Source organism: Magallana gigas, chromosome 6 (assembly GCF_963853765.1).
Source record: "Magallana gigas chromosome 6, xbMagGiga1.1, whole genome shotgun sequence".
Classification (NCBI taxonomy): domain Eukaryota; kingdom Metazoa; phylum Mollusca; class Bivalvia; order Ostreida; family Ostreidae; genus Magallana; species Magallana gigas.
This window is the reverse complement of record NC_088858.1, coordinates 47,844,831-47,868,684: the sequence shown is the minus strand read 5'-3', so window position 1 is coordinate 47,868,684 and position 23,854 is coordinate 47,844,831. Positions and strand designations below refer to the sequence as shown.

At 33.8% G+C, this 23,854-nt stretch overlaps 3 protein-coding genes across 5 annotated transcripts; 1 reads left to right on the top strand and 2 right to left on the bottom strand.

Moving 5' to 3' along the window:
- The first annotated feature begins 220 nt into the window (after positions 1 to 220).
- LOC105333100 (programmed cell death protein 7) lies at positions 221 to 5,038 on the top strand. The gene is made up of 9 exons (XM_011435923.4): positions 221 to 1,010; positions 1,165 to 1,308; positions 1,790 to 1,879; positions 2,527 to 2,658; positions 2,907 to 3,045; positions 3,587 to 3,699; positions 3,831 to 3,954; positions 4,271 to 4,358; positions 4,648 to 5,038. Exons 1-9 carry the CDS (start codon positions 261 to 263, stop codon positions 4,769 to 4,771), a joined length of 1,704 nt encoding a protein of 567 aa, XP_011434225.3. The 5' UTR covers positions 221 to 260; the 3' UTR covers positions 4,772 to 5,038.
- On the bottom strand, positions 4,193 to 22,307 carry LOC105333099 (uncharacterized). The gene is made up of 6 exons (XM_034467530.2): positions 22,008 to 22,307; positions 21,157 to 21,337; positions 20,881 to 21,063; positions 6,945 to 7,205; positions 6,446 to 6,702; positions 4,193 to 5,518 (listed from the first exon to the last, which is right to left on the bottom strand). Exons 1-6 carry the CDS (start codon positions 22,156 to 22,158, stop codon positions 4,818 to 4,820), a joined length of 1,734 nt encoding a protein of 577 aa, XP_034323421.2. The 5' UTR covers positions 22,159 to 22,307; the 3' UTR covers positions 4,193 to 4,817.
- Positions 11,086 to 16,566, bottom strand: LOC105335374 (piggyBac transposable element-derived protein 4). Of its 3 annotated transcripts, XM_066088008.1 has the most exons (8): positions 15,693 to 16,566; positions 15,431 to 15,599; positions 15,117 to 15,231; positions 14,257 to 14,355; positions 13,970 to 14,033; positions 13,602 to 13,756; positions 12,412 to 12,598; positions 11,087 to 12,244 (listed from the first exon to the last, which is right to left on the bottom strand). In XM_066088008.1, the coding sequence occupies exons 1-8, from the start codon at positions 15,912 to 15,914 to the stop codon at positions 11,675 to 11,677; spliced, it is 1,581 nt and encodes a 526-aa protein (XP_065944080.1). In that variant the 5' UTR covers positions 15,915 to 16,566; the 3' UTR covers positions 11,087 to 11,674. The 3 variants fall into 3 exon arrangements, with proteins under 3 accessions (XP_065944081.1, XP_065944080.1, XP_065944079.1); XM_066088007.1 differs by having other exon boundaries at positions 15,431 to 16,566; XM_066088009.1 differs by lacking the exons at positions 13,602 to 13,756; positions 13,970 to 14,033 and having other exon boundaries at positions 11,086 to 12,244; positions 15,431 to 16,566.
- Positions 22,308 to 23,854: the final 1,547 nt, after the last annotated feature.

The following is a 23,854-nucleotide window of genomic DNA, read 5'->3' as shown; positions in this document are numbered from 1 at the left end:
ATTTCACAGTGTGTTACTTGCAACCAAAACAGGTTTACACTTTTTTGTCCAGAAAAAAAATAAATCGTATAAAATAAGTAAGGGTATGTATCCTTCGTTGAACAACGCAACCATTCTAAAGAAGTGATATCTTATCGATCCATAAAATAAAAATTTGATGTAGCATTTTCTCTTAGACCTACAAGCTGATTTTGTCTATGCACTCATGACGGAATTTTAGATCGGGATCGGTGTTCCGGCATTTATTTTTCCCTCGAAAAATGGCGGCGCCCATTCGAAACAATTATCGCCCTCAAAGTTTTGACCAAAATGTAAACTTTCGTCCAAGATATGATGCCTCAGTTGGGAGAAATCCTCGACCAGATTTTCAAAACTTTAGGCCAAGATATCAGGAAAGGTTTGGAGACCCCAGACACAGTTTTGAAACTCCGAGATGGCAAGGAAACGCGTTGCAGAACCAGCAAAATAATTTCCAGCAACCTCCTCCATTTAGACCATTTGGACAAGGATTATTTAGTCCATCGATACAAAATAATAATAATGTGTACGAACAGGGTCAGTCGTCTTATCCACAAAACACCGGACAACAGGAAAATACGTCCATACCACCTATGTTCTTGGGAAATACAGACCAGTATCAAAATGTCAATCAGAATATTCAGATGAATAGTAACATCAACTTCCAACAGACAATGCCACAAAATAACAGTGTTCAAAACTTTCAGAATACAGGTATGCAAGTACCTCCACCATTCTTGGTGTCACATCAGAATGCCCCACCCCCAGTTCCAAATCCTATGCAGTTTTCAGTACCCCCTCCCCTTCACCCAGGTCAGCCTTTGCTACCACCTAATTTTGGGTCAAGCAGTGCCCCATTTCATAAACCAAAGACAGATGTAGATGATGCTAGTGTGGGAAAACAATGCCTTGATGCCTGGCTGAGAAAAAGACAAAGGAGAAATGAGGATATAGAAGACACCTACACTCATCCTGCTCAAGTATCTTCTTCTGTAAGTGTTTTAAAATCATTTAAGAGAAACTAAAAATGATTAAATGATTCATTCATTATGAACTGGTTTCCAAAAGAGTTCAGATACATGTAAATATCCATTCCACATGACTTGCACAATAGAATGCAATTATTTCTTTGGCTCTTCTTGGTAGATTCACTCATTACAATCCAAGATGAGGCAAATGATGTTACTGATGGCACAGCTACAACAGGAAACCAGTGTCTTGTCCGACTTGGGAACTCAAGCTTCAGATGAAGTCTGGGATGAACAGAAACAAAAGACAGAGGCCTTAAAGGTTAATTTTTACATAGAATTATTAAATTATTCTGCAAACCTTGAGGTATATGTTGGTCTTACTTTTTTCATAAATAGTTTTATTATTAAACATTGTTACTTAATGTATGTTTCATAAAAATTCTATTAGAATTTATAAGAATACATCTATTCTTATATATTCTGATTTTTTTAAATCAACTTTAAATATTGAGTGCACAATACCCCAGAAAGACAATTTATACAAAGGAAACATACTGTTTATTTATCTTGTATGAGATGCAAAAAATAAAATTCACACCATATTTTAATTCTTTGTCTTGATAATTGATTACCGTACTTAATATTCATAAAAAATTTTGTAAAACAATAATGATCAAATCAAAGATAATTGATAATACAATGAAATTGTGATATTTACTGCATTAGAATAAAATTAAAATTGACCTACTTTTGCTGTCAATGCATCTTTTAATATTTTTTTTTTTTAAAATACAATGTAGAAGGAGCTTGAAAATATACATAAAGAATTAAGTGAGGAGAGTACAGTTGACACAGTGAAACAAAAAGTATTAAAGCAGAGGAAAAAAAGGGTAAGAGTTTTACACTGAATATACTCATGCAAACTTAAATATTTTAAGGAGATTGAAAACTTAAAAAAAAAAGTCTTATGTTACAAGTCTGATGCTCTTAAATTAATGTATTTTGACATCATGTAATGACATGTATATGTAAATTCAGTAGAACAGAAAGTATTGAAGATCTTCTATTTATGTTTCACTTTCAAATTAAATGAAACTTCTTTTTCAGTATGGTCAAATGAAGACTTGTTTTGAAATAATTGTGCTTTTGATTCCTTCATATCCTTTATATCAAGGCAAAAATTTTGTGTATCCTTTCTTATGAACTTATTATTGAAAGTTTCTCTCTGTCACCAAATAACTTAGAAAGTTTTTTGTAATAAGGGAGCAGAGCTGATTGAATTTATGTAATATGGTTTATAACAGAAATTTTCATGCACCTGAATTACTTCATATTCAGATCTGTATGAACGGAATAAAACACTTTAGACAAAATAGACATTCATCATAGGTGTCTTACTGTCTAGCATTCACCTGGCTCGACTTCAGTCTTTCATTACTAATGCACAATAAATGACATAAAATATTGTGCTAGAGTTCAAATTGCTTGAGTGAAAATAGTGATAAAAATTCTGAAACTTATTAATATGTTACTTCAGGAGAGGCTGAAAAGAAGGAGACAAGAAATATATGAAGAAAAGCAGAGAGCTGAGGAACAGAGGAATAAACTACATGCAGAGATTGATGCATGGCAAGGGGAAATAAGGAAGAAAGAAAATGAGAAAAGAGAGGTAAGTGGTAGTTGTTTGAATTGATTTGTAAATCGATATAGTTTTGTAGATGTTATTGGAAACATAAGTGGAGAAGATACTTTATACAGGGAAATAGTTTTCCCCCTTTTTTTATTCGCCCTTTTAGTTCTAAACTTCTCAATATATAGAGAGTTGTCTTTCTTAGTTAATGAAATAAAAGTGAACAGGTTCTTTATTAAATGTGTACTTCAAAATATGTACATGAAAATAAATTGTTATCATTACAGGCCAGGGAATTGAAGAAATCAGCAGATGCCATACTGAACGAAGTCCGAAAGAAGATAAATGATGTAACAAAAACCATGGACTTATTAAAAGGAATCCAGAAGCTTCGCAAATTACGAAGCGACAGACTCAAACAACAGGGTGAGATTTATTTCCCTCTGTCAAATATGTACATAATATGTTGTGTGAATTTAAGAATTGGAGTGTATAGCCTCATGATTAAATTTTATCGTTCATGATCATAATATTGTTGTACACTAGTGCAAGATCTAGGGGTCTTAGATCAATATAATATGCATTTTATTCATTCTGTCATATTTGGAACATGTAGAATTTTCATCACACAGAAGATCAGATTCATGCATAAGAAATAAATTTCAATTTATTCATAAAAAATAACAACATGCATTGCTTAATCATGGTGAAAAACATGTATTTACTGTAGGTTTTTATGCTAAAACTTAATTAGAACTACGAATATGCTGTCGTTAGTGTTTTGCATGAAATCCCAAGTGATGAAAATTGATTGATATTGCATATACTAGATAGCAACTGTTGGAAAAAACAGAAAGCGAGACTTTTAAATTTTTTAGGGGTGCTTCTTACTATATGACATGGATATTAATTCCTTGACTTTTATTTGGAATTTGCAGTAGCATTTGTTATTTGCCTCTTATAACAGGTGTCCACACAAACCCTGCTAGTGATGAGAAGTTTAAAGAAGTTATGGATGAACAGTTTGAAACAATGAAGAAACAAAAGGACATTTATTTAGCTGAAGAGAGGGCCTTACGGGTGAGGAACTTTGCACAGTTTTCTTAGTTAAATACAAAACCTGAAATAAAAAAGATGTTGTGTACTGGACAGATATCTTGTAGTTTGATTTTACGATATGATTGTTGTATATCTTTATGGATATTTTTTAGGTAATGCTGGAAACTGAACATGAAGAAAGTAAGGAGAAAGAAAGAGAGCAACAGGAGAAATTGAACAAATTGAAAAAGGAACGGGAAAACAAGAGAACAGAGGAAATTCTGTTTGGGAAGTCTGGTAAGAATGAATCATATATTTATTCATCATACTGAAATCAAAAGTACTCATTTTTTCTTCAATATAGATGCATGTAAAGTTTTCTATGGTTTCATACTACTTGTCAGATACTTATGTTTAATTTTCAGAGCTGTATGTTGTCATGTCAACTTGTCATTTACATGTATTGGTGTCTCTGAAAATTATATTCTCTATTCCTTAAAATTAATACATGTACTTGAACATAAAAAAACAAAAATTGATTTTGATACATTTTTATTTTTTAAATGAACACGTATTAGATAAGGTGTAAAAACTTGTTTGATTATTTCTATAGAGAGCTTTTCTGGAGGGGACCCGATGCTGCCGTTTTACCAGTATTACGATCAGGCTAACTACAATTACGACTCATTCATTCAAATCCGGTAATTATTAAAAACAAAAACTAACCACAGCCTGAGGACTTTATCAGGCTTTAAAATCATTAGTGCTTCTTTTATTTGTAAATTGCAAATCTGTAAATGAACAATTTTTATTCCAAAATGCTGAAATACTTGTGAAAAGTTAAGACACAAAACAAAATATATATAATAGATTTGACATTACATGTACAGTAAAGATTAGGACCTTTAAACATTTGTGTGTATGTATAATGTCTGCCTTATGCTTGTGTGTGTATACAAAGTAAAGACCAAGTTGTGCTTGCTTTGATAGATGTGACTGGGACAGATTTGTCGTACCTGACAATGCCCCAGGAGGCACTCGGATACCCACCCACTTTGTGACCCCGGCGGAACCGTCATCAGACCAGTGGGCCAGTGCTTTGAAGGACAGTTGACTCTCATTGTCGTGCTACTCACTGAGAGACAGATACATTTAAAATGTCACAACCTATTGAAAAGATTTACAACAATGGACATTATTAAAACAAAGGGACAGAACTCTGTCGTGAATGAAATCAGTCGGGCTGTGGATGAGGATGTTGATTGAGATGGCAAAAAAAAATTAAATTCAACATCTCTACTGAAATTGTATTTCTCCATCATGCCTTGAAATGTGATTTCCAAGTTGTTATATTGTCCTGAGTAAAATTGATTAAAAACAACTTTAATGTCTCCAATCTCATTGCCAAGCACACTAAAAACATCATCATCTACTCTCAAACGGAAACTAAGCAGGTTCGTGCGGTCGTACAGAGTCCCTTTCATTACTTCCCCCCATTTAAGATCAATAGACTGGTTGTTGTCTGTGACCAGCACCTCCCCATACAAGGTATGGCCAAACACCCCAACAAACTCGCCTGTTTCTCCAACGTATTTTTCTTCGACATTTTGTGTTGGCGGTGGTCGAAAAAAGGGGTTCCCCCACGGTTCTGGGTAGGAGCAAATGGTTGTTTTATTAAGCCAAGGCGTTTTGTCTAGAAGGAGATCCTTGAGGTAGTATGCAAGGGGGTAAAGGTCAAGTTGTAGGATGGTAGGGTTAAGGCCATTCACCGTCACAGCAATTCCTGTCTGTTTGATCGTGTCCATGACCACCACTGAATTGTAGGAGAACATGGATCCGCCGTGGAAGAAGTCGACACTACCTGAAAATATGTGACAAACTCAGCTCTGTAATCCCAAATATTGTTGATAATGATGACGCACTGATCTAAATGCTAATACTTCATTGGTTCTCTGTAATACAGGGACGTATATAGTATATATGTTTTAGTATATACGTCCCTGCTGTAATATTAGCTGTGAGTGTATATATGCATGTCTTTTTAAATTGCTTTTCCAATTAGTTATAAACATCAAATAACGAAACGCTAAATTATTTTTGCATTTAGTGTTAGTGCAATAAAATCATTTCAATGCAAACTTCAACGTAACACGAACACTCTTTCTATAAAACTTCTGAAGTTTAAAATCTGACAAGCAGCTTGTCATACCTGCTCAAGAACCAATCGACAATAAACTGTATAAAAGATAAACTTTTCCGTGCAAAGTCTTAACGCACGTTTAAATAGAACTACATGTAATTTAACAGGAGCTTGGACTTTGGGTATTGGTGTCAGACAGCAATGTGACGTAGGCCTGTCTATTTCATTCACTCGGCCATTGCTCTTTGAAAGATTTGCCTGGCTACGCAATCGGTGTATATTTCGCTTGAAACCAGCGTCATTTTTAACATGTTTTGACGCAAGACGTTACGTTCTACTGTTAAAATTCTTGTTAAAATGGTTCTACAATTTGAAACTTACTGCCGCTCAAAACGTTCAAGCTACCGTTTCAACATGAAAAATAATTTTATTCTAATTAAAGTACTTCAAATGAAATAAATTATTTTTTGTATTTTTAAATTGTTATTCATTGCTAATAATTTCCTATTTACGCTTTACACAATATTGGCTTCATAAAACGGTACCATCCATAGCCACATTTTACTTTCAAAAGGTCAAGACGATATATTTTTACAAGAGAAATGAACATTAACGTTATTGAATAAACTTTGAATAGCCTATACTGACCTCTATAGAATCTGCCGAACCAGCCCATCCCGTACCAAGCGGTGTAGGAAGGCTGGGGATAGGGATCAAACAGACTAAAACCCAGCTGGGTCAGGAAATCCAGAGCCACTTTAGAAGAGGTCATTTCCATGAAATCGAAGCTGCTTACTAACCTCTTCTTAGAGGGTGTCGTACCAAGAGTATTCACAAAATATAACCATTTTGTCAGATCTGTCGGGGAAAGACATAGGCCTCCAGCGGGCGAAAATGGTCCTAATCTTGAACATGAGTAAATCAATCCTTGCTAGACATTTTTTAGTTGACAAAATTCATAACAAAATAATTGTAAAAAGATTCTTTTACCACATTTGGATTATGAAAATGTGTTATGTATTTATCCTCACTTATAGAATGGAAGTATTAATTTTAAAATATAATCTTAAAATGGAAAAGCCCGAACATTAAACCCCTCCCCCGCATGTTTGTAAAAAATACGTAACGTTGGTATGAGTTGACATACCTATAGAATCGGGGGTCGCTTCGTTTAACCGACCCCTTGATCATCTGATGGGGTTTACTGGTCAGCGGCTGACTGTAATCCAGATTATCTACCAGAACGGCAGTCGTGATGTTCAATGGCTCTAACAGTTTCTCCCTCATTAACTCGAAGTAAGGCTTCCCTCCTATAGCTTCTGCTGCCATTCCGGCCAAGCCGTACATCAAGTTGTTGTAACTGAACTGTCCTCTAAGTTGGCCTTTCTTTGGTAGGAGGATTAATCGTCTGCAACGAGAACGTGAATTATACAAATTAATCGTCATCAGATTTTTTTATGGTTGGAAAATGTAATTCTTTTACTAGATTATTTTTATAGTGAAGGTTCTTTATGTGGATTTTAATTTTCACAGTTGCATATATTAGGTGGAAAGTAAGTAAGGGTGGGTTTTTTTTTTTATTTAGGCGGTGCTTATTAACCCCTCTTGAACGGATGGAATTGGAATGTAAAATTGTTGGTGAGAAAGGACTGCTATAATTAATTCAATAGTGTTTTCATGCGGCGATGCAAGCAGAATGTTTCTATGTTGCATATTTTCTTTGATTATATATTCTTCTTTTCAATTCCTTTGAAGACATAGTACAGGAGAATTTTTTCACTGAACGATTTATCAATAAGATTATGAATAAATGTATATACTGTTTTCAGATAAAATTTTGGATTTTATCGCTGTGAATACTTTTGAAAGGCAAAATATCTTGACAAGCAAATAGAAAAAAGGCAAATAACAAAAATCATAATCCGTGGTGGGGGAAGGGGTGCGTATTCTTGCTCAAAAAAGGGGGAGGAAGGGGGACTCCATATTAATTTAATTCCTTATGTAAATTAAAAAAAAAATTGTTGCATGAAAAAGTGTTTGAAGGGGAGGCCAAGTTAGAAAACATGTTTAAACAAGAGGCCCAGGGGCCACATCGCTCACCTGATCAACAATTGCCTTAATTCTGATCAAATTAGCATTACAGTATCAAAATATCTTGACAACTAAGTACAGTAGATCTTGCTAAAAAAAATAGAAAATCTGTCAATTTTTATCCACCTCTTTTTTTGGGTAAATACCAAGCCCCTTTTGTTGTTGTACCTGTAAGAAGATTTTTCTCTATTCCAATTTACCCCCCCCCCCCTCCATTTGGTGGCCCCCCTTTTCTCTAGGGAATCATGGTTTCATCAAACTTAAATCTGCATAACCTGTGCTTTCACACTAAGTACTGAGTTTTGGACCGAAAACTTTCCCAGAATATTTTTAAAGATTTTTCTCTATATATTCCTATGTAAAAATTCAAACTGCCGTCACGGCCCAGCCCTATCACTAGGGACTGTGATTTTGCAAACTTGAATTTACACTATCCGAGGATGCCTCTACACAAGTTTAGGCTTTTCTGGCCAAATAGTCTTTAACCCTTTAACCCCCAGAACTTTTCACAATTTACCAAACTCAAGTTATATAATAACAAATTGAATTTAACTTAATACTGGTTATTTTTTTACTCAAACAACCTTATATGGAATGAAACACAGTTTTTTGCAGATTTTAAATTTGATTAAAAAAAGTCAAATATGCGGTTGCCATGGCAACGTTTTGGGCTTAAATCATAAAATAATATTTTTTCATAAATTTTTCATTGAATAGTGGAATATTTTGATACCATATTGAACGATAAAGTAATATACAGAATATTCTACATAAAAATACATTGTAAAGTATTATTGAACAGCTGGAGTTCTAATCAAAACAATTTGAAACAACTTTTTTGATGTTGCTTTGCGCAACATTTGGCATTTTCTGATCAAAAAAAAGTAACAACAAACAATTGTAATAAAGTTTCAAAGTGTGTCTTTAGTGACCCAAAAAAGGCAATAACAGTCTACAAAGTGGTTTATAATGTTACCGACGCTATATTTTTTTTCTAATAATACATCCTTGAAAACGCAGAAACAATAGTTACCATAGCAACAAGACCACAAGCTTATCAATAAAATTATTTCATTATGAATACAACAAAATTCATATGGAAAGAAACCAAGAAGCTTTATCAATTTTTCAAGAAAATCAATGAATAAAGAATTCAGCTTTAGTATACAATAGAAATATTAAATACATGTACATAAATTAAAAATGGTTGTCATGGCAACAGTTACCAACACACAGTGATGAATAGTTTATTTCTTTTCAATAACATATTTAGATTATTTTTTAGATTTAGGTTTTAAAAATACATGGTACAAAACAAAATCACCTTTGAAAAAATGCAAACCATTTGAGTGGATTAGATAAGTGCTTGGAGCCACCAAATAAAGTAGACACATATTATTTGAACAAAACATGCAATTATAAACAGACATTACATGATATATAAACCTATTCCATAAGCAAGTGATGATAAGTGTGATAGGCCTGAAAACAAGCTCCTCTACACAGATGTACATTACAAATGCTACAACCAAATCAAAGGCCTGAAGGGCCACAATGGCGTCGAGTTAAAGTTAATTTGAAGAGTAAAAACCTAAATAATTTTTTAAACAAGTGAAAAGCTGTCAATGAGACAGCTAACTGGGTTTTCTTTTTATATGTGAACTGTATCCATAATCCATGTCAACCCATATCCAGTGAAATAAAGTACCTCATATGTAATATTTTGCTAAAAAAAGACTAAGTTCAAAAGCTGGTATTTTTTTCATAAATAATCAGAAATAAAAATCCTAAAAATATTCACACCTCTGATACATGTACAATTAATCTGCAAAAGAACAACTTTTTATCTATAAAACTGTAGGAATAGTTATCCGTACAATGAAGTAACCCTATATGCAATATTTTGCTAAAAATTGACTAACTTCAAAAGCTGGTATTTTTTTCATAAATTATCAGTAACCAAAATACAAGCAATTTTTTTTCATAAATTATCAGTAACCAAACTCCTAGCAATAAGCACACCTCTGATATATGTATAACTGATCTGCAAAAGAAAAATTTCCTATCTTGAGAACTGTAGGAGGAGTTATCCGTACAATGAGGGTACCCTATATGCAATATTTTGCCAAAAATGACTAAGTTCAAAAGCTGGTATTTTTTTCATAAATTATCGAAAATCAAAATCCTAACAATATGCATACCTCTGATATATGTGTAATTGATCTGCAAAAGAACAACTTCCTGTTTTGAAAACTGTAGGAGGACTTATCCGTACAATGAGGGTACCCTATATGCAATATTTTGCCAAAAAATGACAAAGTTCAAAAGCTGGTATTTTTTTCATAAATTATCGAAAATCAAAATCCTAGCAATATGCATACCTCTGATATATGTATAACTGATCTGCAAAAGAACAACTTCCTATTTTGAAAACTGTAGGAGGACTTATCCGTACAATGAGGGTACCCTATATGCAATATTTTGCCAAAAAATGACCAAGTTCAAAAGCTGGTATTATTTTCATAAATTATCGAAAATCAAAATCCTAGCAATATGCATACCTCTGATATATGTGTAATTGATCTGCAAAAGAACAACTTCCTGTTTTGAAAACTGTAGGAGGACTTATCCGTACAATGAGGGTACCCTATATGCAATATTTTGCCAAAAAATGACAAAGTTCAAAAGCTGGTATTTTTTTCATAAATTATCGAAAATCAAAATCCTAGCAATATGCATACCTCTGATATATGTATAACTGATCTGCAAAAGAACAACTTCCTATTTTGAAAACTGTAGGAGGACTTATCCGTACAATGAGGGTACCCTATATGCAATATTTTGCCAAAAAATGACCAAGTTCAAAAGCTGGTATTATTTTCATAAATTATCGAAAATCAAAATCCTAGCAATATGCATACCTCTGATATATGTTTAATTGATCTGCAAAAGAACAACTTCCTATTTTGAAAACTGTAGGAGGACTTATCCATACAATGATGGTACCCTATATGCAATATTTTGCCAAAAAATGACCAAGTTCAAAAGCTGGTATTTTGTTTTCCATAAATTATCAAAAAATAATTTTTTCAAAAAAAATAGAAAATGTTATTTATCACATAACTAATAAAATTACAATTCATTACAAATTTGCTCACCTAATTCTTAAAAAGTTTTGAATTTCAATTGAAAATTTAAGTTTATAGTCTTATCTTAGGAGTTAAAAATTTTTTAGATTTTTTTTCTCTATTTATATGGAAATAAATATTTAAATTATTATTGTGTTTAATTCTATATATTGTATACTGCTGATAACCACTCTGTCTCTTATTATCAATTTCATCTAAAATTCACAAGGATCCAAATGACACGGGCCGAAAAGATCGGGGGTAGATAAAAGAAAGCACCCATTCACGTTGTTTACAAAGTGAAAGTAGTTCACTAGTTGGTTTATGTAGATGTACTTATCGCTCGATTAGGAAGTTTTGTTTCTACAAGATCAAACATTTGTGCATTGTCAATTTTCGATACGGATACAAAATCATCTATTTTGCAGGCTAGTACATTTCATAACCAAATTGAGTATGTAAGCCCAGCTATCGCATGTGTCTCGGTGCTAGTGTATTCATCCGCTGAAACCGAGACATATTGTTTTCAATAAAATGTGAACATTTTTAAAGACGGCAACCATTTCGAATCTGCAAACTTGTTTTGTTGACGTACAGTTCTGCTCGAAATTGAAGTATGTCATCTATTTTTCTTGAAACACATACGAAAACTTTGCACTCATTTGAGTTGTTTGGCTCCTAAAAATGTAACTTCCGGACGTACGATCCCTAGATGGCTTTCGAGCTTCGCTCGACGCCATAAAAATGTGTCACTTCTTCTGCCATTCTTCTTGCACTGTTTGCATCTTCCTCGCGGTCTTGTCAACTTTGTGCTGGTGTGCCGGTTGATGTTAGCAACACTTATACCTGCAACTCCCCTTCCACATGAAGGTGCCCGCTTTCTGCTAGAGAAATCACCATTAAGTTTCTCTGCGATAGACAAGTTGCAGTCAACCATAGAGAAATGTTTTGTTGGTTTTCTTGTTCCTGGGGTTTCAAACCAAAGAAGGAATGTGTTGATCAGAGAAATTTCAAAAATATAGTTGACCAGATACTTCCAAAACTTTTTGGATGGACGGCCAACTGGACACTTGGATCTGTATTGCTGTGTTCTGTCTACACCATAGTAGTGCTGCTGGTAGTGCTCAACTGCAGGCGGGCGCTGAATGATGATAACACCACCACCCCGAACCCTTCTTTGAGCTGGGCCATCTCCGAGAGGGTCAGACGTTGTAGATGCAATGTGAACCTGAGATTAAATTTATATGAAAAATTAAATAACCCTGTCTTTTGAATCATTTGAAAACATGTTTACTCTCACAAATATCCATTGTTTTTTTTCACGTAAAAGAGATAGGCACTGAACCTAGACTTTTACAAATACAACACCTATTTTACCACATAAAAACTACGTACAGGTTTAGCATCATTCCATACGGTGGCAACAAGGTTATTATGTTGCATCTGTTCAGCATCTCCTCTCTCAGGAAGGTGTGGGTTCTTCAGTTGTGAGGGAAACCCTTTCCTGTTTGCCATTATAGTCCCGCAACCATATACACCGTAGGATTCAAGAGTTTGGAGAAGAGGAATAGAAGTGAAATATCTGAAGAAAAAGAAAACCAACAATAAAATGAACTAAAGGTGGTATGGGACATCTGTCAATATTAATGTGGATTAAAATAAATTATAATTGACATACTTTCAACGGTTTAAAATTTTCAAATTTTACAATATTCAACCAAAAAATAGCTTTTAAAAATATTCTATCTGAGAGGTAAAAATTGTAAAATCCCCAGCCGGATTCGATCTCATGACTTTCATATTCGTAGCAATCCCTCTAACTCACTACAGTAAGCTGTTAGGTGACAATATTGGGAAAGAAACTAGCTACTTATATAATTACACTTGGTTTTATTGTTTATTTCGATAAACAATACGTCACAACATGGAAGTGTCCCATACCACCTTAATTTCAAAATTTTTATAAAATAAGATTAAGAAAAAGTCATATGACTGATGGACTGATTCTGATTTTTATAAAGTCGTTAAAAATATGACTGCATGCACGAGACACGTAATTGTATGTTCCTTTTATAAATTTAGTCATTTCAAAATGAGACATCAAACTTAATTTAATAATCAGAGACAATATTTTACCCATTCCCATTTCAGTCTCGAGCAACTATGACAGGATAGAATGTAAACATATGTAAATAATCCCCTAAAAATTGAGTAGTATGAATAGGGTCATGATTGTAATTCAAAACTGTTGCCATTGGTTTACATATTTGTCAATATAGCAGAGACATACTAGTAGAGATATAGTAGAAGTATACAAAAGTTTTCTATTTCACAAGAACATAAATGTGTCACATTTCCTGCAAATAAATGAAGTAGCATTCAAGCGTTTCATGCATCTCTAGAAAAAGAAGCCCCCCCCCCCCCTCCCCCAAAAATAAAAATTAGATAAAACACACAACTGATAAAACCTATTCTGTGTCACAGCAAATTTATGGTGCATAAACTCTGAAATTCTTATAACCTTTGTTCATAAAAAGTCATTTTAACTTGCATGTAAACAGACAGACATTCTGACAATAATTTACCTATCGAAGAACACATGATGACCTTTCCACTTCAGTGGCTTGCATAAATGTTTGACGACTCGTTCCCCTAGTGATGGGCCACACATTGAATCATGTTTACCAAGATACACTCTGTAATCATTGGTGTAGCCACTTTGTTCACATCTCATCCATATCTACATGAAAATAAAGTTTCCATGTCATGACATTTATGATATTTAACGTTTCAATATTTTTTCAATTTCACATAAAAAGTGTCAGTAAACTTACTGGGGTTTTTTAAAAATAAAACTTTTAAAATATTTTTTTAAAAGATAATGATCACTTAGGGAATCCAAGGTTTTGAAAAAAAGATATGAAGATTACAAAAGTTATGAATATTGAAATACCTTTAGACCGCGCTTTATTGGTTTTCCTGGCGTGTACTGCTGTGCATAATGGTGTCCCTTGTACCTGTAAGAATATGAGAATTGAATCATAATATAGGCAAATCTATGCATACTGGATAAAGTAATGTAGTAGGAAAGGAAGAATGAACATATAAATATAATGAAAATATATGGCTTGACTGGAAATCAAGGCCAGGACCCAAGCAGCTCTCACTAGCATTATGCTAACAAGTTGCGTTTAGAAAGCGGATAGAACAAGAGCAAGGATGAAATGCCATGACATGTACCTTATCATTCCTTCATCTATACTCTGACACTTCCCTGGTTTGTAAAACTTCTGGAAATTTCCTCTTGTCATGTCGATAAGTGGTCTGATTTTATGAAGTCTGAAATGTAATAAAACATGTATTCTAAAATGTATTTGGGGAGGGGGGTGGTGGAGGATTTCAACTGCAAGCCCACACCCCCTTTGAAAAATTCAAAGTTATATAGTTCACATAGTAAAGTACCGTAACTAAAAATAGATCTTGGAACCCACCCACCCCTTCCCTGGCAAACAGAATTTCTGCATCCGTGTATACATGTAATATACTTGTTCACTGAGTTAGTAGTTTTGTATTCTACTTTTGATATTTCGGTTTCAGTCAAAACTCTAAACCATGATCCAAAAACTTGACATGCCAAGACTCTACTAATACTGAACCACTGATTGTGACTTAGGACATGTCATTTACATCTGGTTGTTCATGTTATTTTCTAAGTAAAATGGTATGTGAATAGAAGTAAGCTATGAAAATCAAAATCAAATACAATTTATATTACTTTCAAACAACTTGAAGATAAAATGATCCAGTTTACATTTCATCTGGGTTTTTTTTTTTACTTTTCTCCCTGTGCAATCCACGTTTCGGTTAGAATCACTCACATGAGGGACCAAGTTTTATTACCAAAGGAAATGAATCAGATAAAAAAGTATTTGTTCAATGTGAATATTTTAGCACATGCTTTTCTGTTTGCTAATTTTTTTTTTACAAATGCGTCTTTACAATCTTTACAAAAAAATAATAATAGCAAACAAAAATATATCAAGTTCCCTCACAAAAAGAAATTAGTTTTGTATAAACCAAAGCAAAACCATGTATGATACCTGTCATAATTCGGTGATCCAGCAGGTGCTTGAGCCTGGTTGTCATTTATGTGCAGATACTGCAGCAATTTTTCAAACCTTGTCCTTGTCATGCATTTCTTGAAACCTTCATTTCCTGGGAGAATGAAAACCAAAAATATTAATTCTTAGGGGGTATATTATTTAAATTACTCTTTCTGTGTGGCAGGTTGTTTTTGTGGTTTTTGTTATTCTATTTTTTTCAATATAATTTGGTGTATTTTATATCGTACAAGCGGCTTAGCTTTAGTGAATTTCTTGCAATATATGCAATACAAATAATATATTTTACTTACCAACAAATGGGTTTTCCGACCAGTACATATCGATGCGAGGTAACTGATTTATTCCCATGATGATATTCAGTCCAAAGAAAGCTTTCATTTCTGGGCTAGTTGTGGGGTACCAAATCGAATCGCGGGAACCTTTGCGAGTCATTTCCTGTTCTGCATATCTGTTCGTCTCCTGAGCCGCGGTTTCAAAGAAATCTTCGTTTATCATAAGATTAAAATACTTCAACAAGTCATCGTCAGGCTGTAAAGTATGATCTGGGCCTACTTGTTCAGTAAATGGTGCTATGTCCACTGGGTGGAGATCGTAAGACCAGAAGTCATCATCAGTTGCTTCTGTTTGTTGGCTGTCAGGCTCCATTGATGACTCTGTCTGCTGTGTATCATCGTCACTGTCTGTGTCCGATAAAAATTCATGTTCACTAAATAGCTGGAGATCTGAACCCTCAGACAAGGTATCGCTATCGTCATCCGATGAACTGTTCTCCATGTCAAACTCAGAAATCCCGCGCTTGTTCAATGTTTACATTGTAGCGTAGTAACGGAAAAGGGAGATAAATTCAGCTTGTTATGATCTCGGCAAAAGACTTCGTATTTTATAAAATGTTGACAAAATATATATGATTATAAGAAGCAGTTACTAGCTTGGTCCATTTTAGTTTTATATACAAATATAAATACGTAAAGCAATCGATACTAGCCTTCACGGCGTGGATGAAAACTAAAAAATATATGTACAACAACGTAATTTACTATTGAACCCTGTTTATAATTTTGTTCTTCTAAAATATCACATGAAACGTGTATAAAAAATATCAAGGATATTATAAAAAGTGGTGTATTACATGTTTACTTAATAATTTTTTTTAATTTAAATCGGTGCTTTCGAGCTGTAAAAGCCGCCCTTGTCCGACAATGCGCATTCAAAATGAAGAGCTAAAAATGATTTTAAATTTTAACTATGATTTATTTTTTAAGTTATTAATCATTTTTCTTTAATTACTCCTGTTTTCCCGAGGATTTGTATTTTCTTTTGATATCTAGTTCTTTAGCATACGATATAAAATAAGCGAGTAATTAAACTTTTAATACATGTATTACCAAAGTGCGTCCAAATGCGTCAATGGGGGTTAAAGGGTTAAAAAGAAGATATTAAAGATTTTCTCTATATATTCCTATGTAAAAATTCATCCCCCATTGTGGCCTCACCATACCCCATGACTATTATTTAAACAAACTTGAATCTTTACGATCTTGGGATGCTTCCACTTAAATTTGGGCTTTCCTGGCCTTATAGTTTTGAGAAGAAGATTTTTAAAGATTTTCTCTATATATAAAAATTTATCCCCCATTGTGGCCCCGCCCTACCCCCAGGGACCATGATTTGAACAAACTTGAATCTACATTATCTGAGGATGGTTACAATTTGAGCTTTCTTGGCCAAAAAGTTTTGAAAAGAAATTTTTTTAAAGATTTTCTCTATATATTCCTATATAAAAATTTATCCCCTAATTGTGGCCCCACCCTACCCCTGGGGACCATGATTTGAACAAACTTGAATCTACACTATCTGAGGATGCTTCCACTCAAATTTAAGCTTTTCTGACCTTATAGTTTTTGAGAAGAAGATTTTAAAAAAAAAATTCGATATATTCCTATGTAAAACATGACCCCCCTCTTGTGGCCCCACCCTACCCCCGGGGACCATAATTTGAACAAACTTGAATCTACACTACCTGAGGATGCTTCCATTTTAATTTGAGCTTTTCTGGCCTGATAGTTTTTTAGAAGAAGATTTTTAAAGATTTTGTCTATATATTTCTATGTAAAACTTGATCCCCTTATTTTTTTAAAGATTTTCTCTATATATTCCTATATAAAAATTTATCCCCTAATTGTGGCCCCACCCTACCCCTGGGGACCATGATTTGAACAAACTTGAATCTACACTATCTGAGGATGCTTCCACTCAAATTTAAGCTTTTCTGACCTTATAGTTTTTGAGAAGAAGATTTTAAAAAAAAAATTCGATATATTCCTATGTAAAACATGACCCCCCTCTTGTGGCCCCACCCTACCCCCGGGGACCATAATTTGAACAAACTTGAATCTACACTACCTGAGGATGCTTCCATTTTAATTTGAGCTTTTCTGGCCTGATAGTTTTTTAGAAGAAGATTTTTAAAGATTTTGTCTATATATTTCTATGTAAAACTTGATCCCCTAATTGTGGCCTCACCCTACCCCTGGGGACCATGATTTGAACAAACTTGAATCTACACTATCTGAGGATGCTTCCACTCAAATTTAAGCTTTTCTGACCTTATAGTTTTTGAGAAGAAGATTTTAAAAAAAAATTTCGATATATTCCTATGTAAAACATGACCCCCCTCTTGTGGCCCCACCCTACCCCCGGGGACCATAATTTGAACAAACTTGAATCTACACTACCTGAGGATGCTTCCATTTTAATTTGAGCTTTTCTGGCCTGATAGTTTTTTAGAAGAAGATTTTTAAAGATTTTGTCTATATATTTCTATGTAAAACTTGATCCCCTAATTGTGGCCCTACCCTAGCCCCGGAGACCATGATTTGAACAAACTTGAGTCTACACTACCTGAGGAAGCTTCCACTTTTATTTGAGCTTTTCTGGCCTAATAATTTTTTAGAAGAAGATTTTTAAAGATTTTCTCTATATATATTCCTATGTAAAACTTGATCCCCCCATTGTGGCCCCACCCTACCCCTGGGGACCATGATTTGAACAAACTTGAATCTACACTACCTGAGGAAGCTTCCACTTTGATTTGAGCTTCTCTGGCCTAATAATGTTTTAGAAGAAGATTTTTAAAGATTTTCTCTATATATTCCTATGTAAAACTTGATCCCCCCATTGAGGCCCCACCCTACCCCCGGGGACCATGATTTGAACAAACTTGAATCTACACTATCTGAGGAGGCTCCCATTTTAATTTGAGCTTTTCTGGCCTGATAGTTTTTTAGAAGAAGATTTTTAAGGATTTTGTCTATATATTTCTATGTAAAACTTGATCCCCCCATTGTGGCCCCTCCCTACCCCTGGGGACCATAATTTGAACAAACTTGAATCTACACTACCTGAGGATGCCGCCACACAAGTTTGAGCTTTTCAGGCCGAATAGTTTTTGAGAAGAAGATTTTTGAAAAATACGAACAAATTTTCAATAATTCTCAATTATCTCCCCTTTAAAGAGGGCGTGGCCCTTCATTTGAACAAACTTGAATCCCCTTCACCTAGTGGTGCTTTGTGCCAAATTTGGTTGAAATCTGCCCAGTGGTTCTTGAGAAGAAGATGAAAATGTGAAAAGTTTACAACGCCAACGCCAACGCCGACAACGACAACGACAACGACGACGACGACAGACAACGGACAAATTGTGATCAGAAAAGCTCACTTGAGCCTTTGGCTCAGGTGAGCTAAAAATGGAGAACATTCTATAGTTATATATTTTTTAAGCAAAAAGAAATTATTATCAAAATTTAAACATTACTTTTCTTACACCTTTTCTGGGGTATAAATAGCAGCCAGTGAGGAAAATGAAAGAAATTCAATGTTCTTGCCACCGTTCACTTCAGAGAGGAAATTACCCGAATTTACCTTTAATCAGGAAACTATAAACTAAATGTTGTCATGCAACTAACGCACAATGAAAAGCATCTCTGATTAGTAATATAGCATTATTGATGCATTACTTCTTTAAAAAATTCTCATTTTAAATTTTGAAGTGATCCAGAAATTCAAATTTCCTCCGATTTGATTGACAGATGAGAAAATGGATTTTTGTTTACATCCTACGGTACTATTCTCTTTTGAGAAGTGGACAGGCATAGCCTACAAAGCCTGGATGTAGGCTATGCCTGTCCACTTCTCAAAAAAGAATACCTACGGTTCCGGAAATGCTTATTGCTATAGACGCACAGTAAATGTATAGCGGACAGATTAGTTTATCATATCATAAAAAGAGAAAGAACACACACTTGTGTACGTAACAATGGACAGCTTCACACTGACAGTATCAAGTTCCTTATCTGTTTACGCATTAGGCCTCCCAGGTCACAGGTTCTAGCAGTTTCAAATTATGAGCATAGGTCATCACATTAATTTAGAATTTTGAACTTTCCTACAGGCTACTGATGTGTTTTGGGTATTGAATACAGCAATGTGAAACCAGAGACATAAATAACATTATGTTATTTGTGTCTCTGGTGAAACAGTACTGTCGAAATTTCCCCCATCTTCAATGAAGTATTATATATGTCTGTTTGGAAGTTCAACATTTCCAACATTTCGGACAGATTCTGCTGAGTCTTCATAAACAATGGGGATATTCCTAAATTATTGATGTTCTGGCGAAATAATGCAGAATTTACGTTCAACAAACTATCCTATAAATCATCAAATCTTCATATACGTATGTCTCACCACAATATTGCACTATCTTGAATCATTATTCGATTCTCCTGAATCCCATTTACAAGTTGAAAAACATTTTGTCTTGTTCCAATTTACTCTCCGTGATCTTTCCCGCCATTATTTGGATTACAAGAATGGTTTAAAGGAAATTTTATTAAGGTAGAGGTAAACCAAAAGAAAACTTGATCTTGTGATGATTACGATACAGTGAATTAAAGTTGTATTCTTAATATCTGATCTAAAAATAAATTGAATATGAATACATTTTTTCGATATTTATGATCATCAAAGATTAGGCTTATATGCAAAATCATCAGGTAAATAAAGTTTTCCTCCCTGGAACCTAGCATTTTCATATTTGCAAATTTAGAGGCTGGGTATTGAGACATCAGCCTCTTACACATAAGATAAGAGATATTCTGACCAGTGAATTGGTTGTTTTTCAAATTGAAAGTATTTTTCTAAATAATTACATGCATGTGTATAAAATGATGTTTACTATGACCTATGTTTTAACAATGAAAGCTTTATATATAATAACAAAAACAAAACAAAAGGGGTGTTTGTTTTGGCAGGGATCAACTCAGAAGTACATGCATTTTTAGGTGCTTATTACTTAAAAAGTGAAATTCAGGGAAAGGATTTGTTATCAGATGATCCTTAAAGATTATGTAGTTATCTGTATATGCTTAACTGTTATCCTTGTGGATATTCAACTAGATATTCTACATTTCTGATGCTAAAATGTTTTAAAATATTGATTAACACAATAAGATTCCTAAAACTGTATGAATTAGATACAAAGTATAAAGGAAATCCCGTTATATACGTCCTGTAAAATTCCCCTCTGATTTTACACATATGTGCTGCACTGGACTTATCAAACTGTTATTCATCAAAATCAAGCAAACGGCACTCATCCTTCTTAAATCAAGAATACATCTGTTCAAGAGAAGAAATCTTTAACATAAATATTTAGGTTTGGGCCAATGAACGGTTTTACCTTCGAAGAACATCTCTGTATTTTTCAGGATACACCTGTGCCATTAGCAATGCGTCGGCGGATCCAACACCAGAGCGATGAGACAAAATGTCTTCTAATGTCGTGTGTGAGCTGACAACAGGGTCAGAGGTCAATCGAAACTCCTCCCCAAATATCTCTCTTAAGGTAGTTTTCCATGATAGGCTACAATTAGCAAATTTTTTTTAAATTTAAGTATTATCAATCTTGTGTTATGACCTTGCAATAGATATAAATATCGCTGGTTTGGAGACTCACGTTCCGCGTTTCTTTTTGTCTTCTGTGATGAGCACAGCCAATAGACCACTGGTAAAAGCCTTAGCAGCGGATCCAATACACGTTAAAGTGTTTTCTGTCATTGGGGTGTTTTCATCCAGGTCCGCCATCCCGTAGCCTTTAGCCAGAATCTGGTCTTTTTTAGTGATGCTCAATCCCAGTCATGTAAAGTAAAGTAAGATCTTGATAATTGCGCCATTGATGATGTATGGCGTTAAAAATACTAAATAATATCAATGTATGCACAGCTATTAATTGTTAGTACCTCTAGTCGAATCTATGTTTCTAAGCAAAAATTATTCTGTAACCCATCAACTTAGTTGGAAACTTCTACATGCTGTAGCTTGGTACCCTTTAATTTTTAGGATGAAGTATAAGAATCATATGCTAATATACAATTTATATTAGCTGCATTGCAATGTTAATGAAAATATATTCACAATCGTTTTCAAGGAAATAAGTCTGATGATGTTTACGAAACTACGACGAGTAAGGAAGTAGAATGAACATTCCAAAGTTCTCTCTGTGAATGTTTGTAATTGAACAAGCAAATGTGATGGTATTTACAATGTCAAACAAAATAATGCATGTCTTTAAAATTTACAATAGACTTGTACTGCAGATTTCAGAGTAAAATTGGTAAAAATGTTATAAAATGTTTCTGCATTCCTTCGGTTTACTTCCCTCCTTTTGTTTATTTTTACTAACATAAGCCTCCACATGTTCTTCATTAATTTACAGTGTCAAAGTAAATACGAGATATTTATATTTTTCCTCTGCATCATCTCCAACAAACGCCTCCCGATTAATCCGCCAAGCCTGCACTGACCTACCTGGAATCTGCCTGCATTTCATTAATTCCTCTATCGTCTCATCTATGGAGGATTGCTCAGACTCCGAGAAAACTTCACACTTTGCTAAATGCCAATTTCTAAAAGTCGCATAAACAATAATAAGCCGCAAGATAACACTTGTACTATCCATCCTATTACAAAGGATTTGTAAGCGCCGCAAAACACCCCTTCTCTCCTTTCTCTTTCCCAATTGTGGGATTGTTCGCTGCACTATACGTACACGTTTATAATAGGGCCAGCTTCCGATTAATACATCCTCAGTTCGCGCCCTTCGCACTTACGGGAACTATTTCACTCTTCAACAATTTGTTGATTTTTTCATTTGCTGAGGTTGCATTAACACCGTGGTGGCAAAATTGATATAAAAAGACAGCCTGGATTTGTTTATTTTTAACTCAATAGTAAATTATAAATTAATTCTTGTTTGAATATGTTTTCTTTTCAAAACTATGGAACAGTGTCTGGGTTTGTTTAAGTTTATTTACATGTTGTTTAAAAGTACATGTTCTTTGAAATGAAGTTTGTTTTCGTCCGACTTGAGACGGCCGAAAAACGGCCCGAGTGGCTTTAAAACTCTAAAATACCAATAAAATGTCAATCTTAAGTTCAAACACAACTCTAGGTAGCTGCTATAAACCTGGAGAAATTGTTTTGTTTACATTGACTGCTCGGGATAAAAATATTCACACGTTATTTTTTTTTTTACAGGATCTTAAACGTATCATTAAAACGCATAAAAAAAATCGCTAGGTTTTTTCGCAAGTATTTTATACACAATTACGCTGGTGTTTATAAAATAAAATTGCTACTCGAATAAACGTAAGGGACCACTTTTTCTACACAAAATATTGGACATATAAAAAAAAATCTTCATATACTTTTCTTTCAACCTTTAGATCGTTACCTTACAAAGAGTTCGACAAGATTATACAAATATTAATTCACATGTGCTATAGGAACATTTATTTAGAATTGATTAAGTTATACATATTTTCATGTAATAAATATAGAGGTTTTCATGAAAATCAGTTGAAATAAATTTTTCAGTTTAATCATGGTTTTCTTTTTAAAAACTGTGGATTGGAAAACACGTACAATACACTATGTACATTCAGCAGTGAATAGATTCAAATCAAGCAAAAGGCGTGTAGCCCGTTTTCAGATACAGAGGATACTCGCAAACTTTGTGCACGGGTTACGAAAGTTTGACTTACCATTATATTTTTATAAAAAGGACTTGATTGACTTATAATTATTTTATAAGCAAGATTTATAAACATGTATTCCTCTGAAGTTTAAAGATTAAGCCAATATATTTCAAATTTGTAAGAATTAAGATAACTTGCTGCATGCACATTTATTTAGTCGCTTTATTGTATATGGGCCTTGTAAATCAACGAAAACCCCATCGAAATTGCCCTTCAATCCAAAAAATGATTTTTTTTCAAGACATAAACTATTTAAAGTAAACAATCTACATGCTTTCGCATTCACGGTCAATCTTACTTAAACATTGTATAAGTATATGTAAATCAATTTGCACATGCCATCAGTGGATCTTTGGTGAGTTAATAAATTAAATTTTAAATTTTTCGGAAGACATTAAATTTCAATCATTTCTTACATTTTCATTGATATATTACTATGTAGCTTTTTTATTTTTTATTTCGAGAAATTAATGTTAAAAAGATTAGTTTGAAAAATAGTGGTTCGTTGGATTGTCAATTTGTGGACAGCCATGCATTTATTGTCAAAATTAATATTCTTAATCAAGTCGTGGTGTGTAAATTTGTAAAATTGTTAGAGAAAAAAATAATCGCAAAATG

Bases quoted from the DNA above. Each gene is read 5' to 3' on its own strand.
- LOC105333099 (XM_034467530.2), bottom strand. From the start codon at position 22,158: ATGGATAGTACAAGTGTTATCTTGCGGCTTATTATTGTTTATGCGACT. The intron at 21,338-22,007 runs GTAGGTCAGTGC...TTTACTTTACAT, and splicing joins GAAATGCAGGCAGATTCCAG to GACTGGGATTGAGCATCACT. The intron at 21,064-21,156 runs GTGAGTCTCCAA...TGCTAATTGTAG, and splicing joins GACAAAAAGAAACGCGGAAC to CCTATCATGGAAAACTACCT.
- LOC105335374 (XM_066088007.1), bottom strand. From the start codon at position 15,914: ATGGAGAACAGTTCATCGGATGACGATAGCGATACCTTGTCTGAGGGT. The intron at 14,356-15,116 runs GTATCATACATG...ATTACATTTCAG, and splicing joins GGATCACCGAATTATGACAG to ACTTCATAAAATCAGACCAC. The intron at 12,245-12,411 runs GTACGTAGTTTT...ATTTAATCTCAG, and splicing joins TATGGAATGATGCTAAACCT to GTTCACATTGCATCTACAAC.
- LOC105333100 (XM_011435923.4), top strand. From the start codon at position 261: ATGGCGGCGCCCATTCGAAACAATTATCGCCCTCAAAGTTTTGACCAA. The intron at 1,880-2,526 runs GTAAGAGTTTTA...ATGTTACTTCAG, and splicing joins TAAAGCAGAGGAAAAAAAGG to GAGAGGCTGAAAAGAAGGAG. The intron at 3,955-4,270 runs GTAAGAATGAAT...TTATTTCTATAG, and splicing joins AATTCTGTTTGGGAAGTCTG to AGAGCTTTTCTGGAGGGGAC.